General features: G+C 36.0%; 1 protein-coding gene across 1 annotated transcript in view; it reads left to right on the top strand.

Moving 5' to 3' along the window:
- The window catches only part of HCN1 (hyperpolarization activated cyclic nucleotide gated potassium channel 1), a 670899-nt gene that overhangs the window by 661724 nt on the left and 4201 nt on the right, over positions 1 to 4974 (top strand). The window contains exon 7 of the mRNA XM_007950552.2: positions 4205 to 4369. Coding sequence (XP_007948743.1) covers positions 4205 to 4369 — 165 coding nt within the window. The remainder of the gene's footprint in view (positions 1 to 4204; positions 4370 to 4974) is intronic.

Genomic DNA, 4974 nt, shown 5'->3' with positions numbered 1-4974 from the left:
TAACAACATAACAATAGCAACAGTAGATTTTCAATTCTGTATAGAAGCTGGAAAATTGGTCTTACTCTTCTTAGTTTTGATTATTTTCATGTGATTTTTATCCCAATCATATAATAGATCCCATTAATCTTGTGTATGTCACAAGGGCTACATTAGGCTAGCAGTGATTGTGTCCTACCTCCACAACAGATACTCGGAGGATTACAGAGATAGAATTCAAGTATCCCATAAGATAAATCTTAACTTTATTTCATAGTTGAAGGACACTGATGCATACAGATATAAAGTAAAAGCTAGAGAGGAGAGGTAGTGTGAGGCCTCCTCAAAGCAGGAAAGACAGAGACTCTTAGGAAAAGGAAAATAAACAGGCAGATCAGCAGCATCACTACTGAAACGACTCATAATTCTTTCTATTTTTTCTCTCTCTTGTGTTCTTAAAATTTTGCCTTTGGTGAAGAAATAGACAGTCATAGTAGAGAACCTGAGTACGTGATCTGAGACTTGAGAAAACAATCAATAGAGGTTTTACCATCTATAAGCATTATGGCACACACTCAGAAGAACATTGATAAGAAGTGACAAGATTGAAATGTGTCAATTATATTCAAATCATAAGATAAAGCCAAAATAAGCAGTTAAAGATAGCAATCACAGATTAGTAAGAGATAGAATAATTTCCATTTGTATATTTTTCACCCAAATCTGTGAATATTCTGTTTAATTATACTTTGCATTTTTATTTGTGTTAAATTTTAATTATGATGTTTTAAATAATTTGTATTTTAAAAAGCCAGCATGTGAAAAACAATATTGTTTTTTTTAAACTCTTTTGTCAGTCATGTTCTTTCTCAGAGCATTTGGAAAACAACCAGTAATGTGTAGATAGCACAACCTTGCTTGCTGAAAGTGAAGAGGACTTGAAGTACTTACTGATGATGATCAAAGACTAGGCCTTCAGTATGGATTACGCTTCAACATGAAGAAAACAAAAATCCTCACAACTGGTCCAATAAGCAACAACATGAAAATGGAGAAAATATTGAAGATGTCGAGATTTCATTTTCTTTGGATCCCCAATCAATGCCCAGGGAAGCAGCAGTCAAGAAATCAAATGATGTATTGCATTGGGCAAATCTGCTGCAAAAGACCTCTTAAAAAGTGTTAAAGAGCAAAGATTTCACTTTGAAGACTAAGGTGTGCCTGACTCAAGCCATGGTATTTTCAGTGGCCTCATACGCATGTGAAAGCTGGGCAATGAATAAAGGAGAGTGCAGAAGAATTGATGCATTTAAATTGTAATGTTGGCAAAGAATATAGAATATATCATGGACTACCAGAAGACCAAGCAAATCTATCTTGGGAGGAGTACAGACAGCATGCTCCTTAGAAGCTAGAATGATAATACTTTATCTCTCATACTTTAGTTGTATTGTCAAGAGGGATCAGTCCTTGGAGAAGGATTCACACTTGGTAAAGTAGAGTCACACTTGGTAAAGTAGAGTCCTTGGAGAAGGATTCACACTTGGTAAAGTAGAGTCAGGAAGACCCTCAATGAGATGGATTGACACAGTGGCTGCAACAATGGGCTCAAGCATAAGAACAATTGTGAGGCTGGCACAGGACCCAGCACTGTTTCATTCTGTTGTAATAGGGTCACTATGAGTTGCAACTAACTTGTTGGCATTTAACAACAACAACAACAATCAAAAGCAGTCCTCAAAATCTAGAAGTTTAACCCAAATCAGATTCAAAGGTGTAGTAGAGTTCTTCCTTACATCTTGTATGTGCAGATAGAGATATGACTTCACCTTGATGGTGTTATGTTACAAAGAGAGAACATGGGTAGCTTTGGAGCTTGTTTTGTAAATATGTGACTGAGTCTTTTTATTACTATTTATGTACTTAACAGTGACTTACTTGTTTGTTCGCCTATTTATTTAATTTTATTTGAAGGCCAGCAAGTGAAACTACTTACCTCCTTTGACTAGGTCATTCAGAGCCTTAAATGATCATCATGATTCATGTTTGAAGAGAGATGAAATCATCAAACTTTGGGGGGAGATCTAACATTTGTTTGACAAGGCAATAAATTCAGATGATCTAAAAAACCCTAAAAAATATCTGACATGAGCTTTGCTGGAGGGAGCTAATAATTGTGCAAGTAGGACTATCTATATGGAAATTTAAATGATCAGTTATATCTTTAGATAAAAGCAAAATTGAGTAATTCGTCATCATGATTTTTTATTATGATGGGAGCTCTGGTAGCATAGTGCCTAAGGCACTTGACTGCTAACCAGAAGGCTGGCGGTTCAAACCCACCAGCCACTCCTCAGAAGGAAGATGGGGCAATCTACTTCCATAGTGATACCGCCTTGGGAACCCAAGGAGGAGTTGCTATGAGTTGGGTCTGACTCGACGGCACATAACAACAACAACAACATACACCTACAGCAATACTCCAAAATACATACGTGAAACAATACTGTGTCAATACATCTCATTAAGCATCTTCATCTTTTTCACAGACCCTCTACTTTACCCAGCATAATATTCTCTTCCAGGGACTAGTCCCTTCTGACAACATGACCAAAGTAGGTGAGATGAAATCTGGCCATTCTTGCTTCTAAGGAGCATTCCATTTCCACTTTTTCCAGGACAGATTTTTTCATTCTTCTGGCAGTCCATGGTTTTTTCACTATTCTTCACCAACACCACAATTCAAAGGCATCAGTTCTTCAATATTCCTTATAACATTGTCCAGTTTTCATATGCATATGAGGCAATTGAAAATAGTGTAGCTTGGGTCAGGGGTACCTTAGTCTTTAAAATGACATTTTTGCTCTTTAGTTCTTTAAAGAGATATTTTTCTTAAAGTAGATTTGCCTAGTGAGATATGTCATCTGATTTCTTGACTGCTGCTTCCATGAGTGTTGATTGTGAATCCAAGTAAAATAAAACCAGTCTTTTCTCTACTTATTGTGATATTGCTTGTTGGTCCACTTGTGAGGATTTTTGTTTTCTTTATGTTAAGTGTAATCCATACTGAGGGCTATAATCTTTTATCTTCATAAGTAAGTACTTCAAGTCATCTGTATATCACAGGTTGTTAATGAGGCTTCCTCCAATCTTAATGCCATGTTCTTCTTCATATATCCCAGCTTCTCAGATTATTTGTTAAGCATACAGATTAATTAAGTATGGTGAAAAGATACAATCCTGACCCATAACTTTCCTGATTTTAGCACTGAGTAAAACATTGAAGCCAAGAGCTAGGTATGTGCACATTGTACAAGGAGTCCTATTGGTGCAGTGGTAAAGCACTCAGCTGCTAATTAAAAAGTCAGCAGTTGAAACCCACCAGCTACCCTACAGGAGAAAGGTGTGGCAGTTTACCTTCATGAAGACTACAGACTCAGAAACCCTGTGGGGCAGTTTTAGTCTGTCCTACAGGGTCACTAAGATTCATAACCTATTCAATGGCCAGGGCTTTTACCATACTACTTCCCAAGTTATTTCCCAGATCTTTCAGCCCTGAGCTTGGTTCCTGTTTGCTCTAGGAATTTCTGCTTCTTCTATACATTATTTGGATTAGGGCTTACTTTTATTTCTGTCAATACGATATCATCTGCTTTCTGCTTTTCAGTATTCATAAAAACCCATGATCAATTATATACCTTTCCTATTTTCAATTCCATTGTGAATTTATTATCCCCTTTTCTGCATCTTTTTGTTATTTCAGGGGCACTGGAGTGAGGTTTAGTAATAGATTATCTCTTCTGCCTTCCATTTTGATCCAAAATCCTGTTTTAAAAAGAATATTAACGCACTGCCACTGAATCAGATCTGACTCATAGCGACCCCTCCTTGGGTTTCTGAGGCACTATCACTATGGAGGTAGATTGCCCAACCTTCCTTCCAAGGAGTGGCTGGTGGATTTGAACTTCCAGTCTTCCTGTTAGCAGTCACATGCCTTAGGTACTATGCCACCAGAGTGCCTACTAAGAATATTAAGTTGAGTATTTTCATTTGGATAGTTTTAATTATCAGAAAATATTCCCTGATAAAATAGAAAAAGTGTTGCCAATCATGGTTTCTCACATCATGAGACTATTATAATTATTGTTATTATTTTGGGAAGTTCTAATGGCCTTTAACAGAAAATTACTAAAAGGGTCTTTCTTTCCTTTTTTTTTTTCTTTAGAGATTTGTCTCCTAACCAAGGGACGCCGCACAGCCAGTGTTCGAGCCGATACATACTGTCGTCTTTACTCACTCTCAGTGGACAATTTCAATGAGGTCCTGGAGGAATATCCAATGATGAGGAGAGCTTTTGAGACAGTTGCCATTGACCGACTAGATCGAATAGGTACTCTTAAGTATTTCTACCTTCTTCACGTACAATTGTTTTAGGCTAGTGGACTACTAAAAGTTTTTGATCGTACATCCCAAAAGCTACTTTGTAACTTGCTTGTTAATTAGTGTAGAAAAGAGTGATTCATTTTAGCCATGTTTGAAGAAATACCTCAGGCCTTATCTAACTTTATCTTCTACATATTCTGATTTATTTACTTATTTCTATTTCTGCTAGCTACACAGTCTGATTTCCCCAAGGATGTAAACACAATTTGAATCTTCAGGTAAAAAGCCAATGGTAAAAATTCTAGATAGAATTAAAATAGATTTAAAAATGCAGTAGTATGAGTCTATGTTACAAACTAAATTTCATCACAAGGTTGTTTATTTTTTTAAGAGCTTTACAATTTATACTTATATTAGTAGTTGAAAATGGGTGCACTTTAAAATGGTCTCAGTTACAGAAATGTTTGTGTTATAGACTCACACAGAAAAAGCTTTAATAGAAGCACTCTACATAGATACATAGATGCTTTATCTTGTAAATATATATATATGTATTTACATATATATTTTTACATATATATTAGTTACAGTAGTTTGAAGATTTGAATAACT

The sequence above is a fragment of the Orycteropus afer genome, unplaced genomic scaffold (genome assembly GCF_000298275.1).
Source record: "Orycteropus afer afer isolate SDZICR_OR568_19922 unplaced genomic scaffold, OryAfe1.0 scaffold00277, whole genome shotgun sequence".
NCBI classification, from domain to species: domain Eukaryota; kingdom Metazoa; phylum Chordata; class Mammalia; order Tubulidentata; family Orycteropodidae; genus Orycteropus; species Orycteropus afer.
The sequence above is the reverse complement of the archived record's forward strand: the minus strand, read 5'-3'. Positions and strand labels throughout refer to the sequence as shown.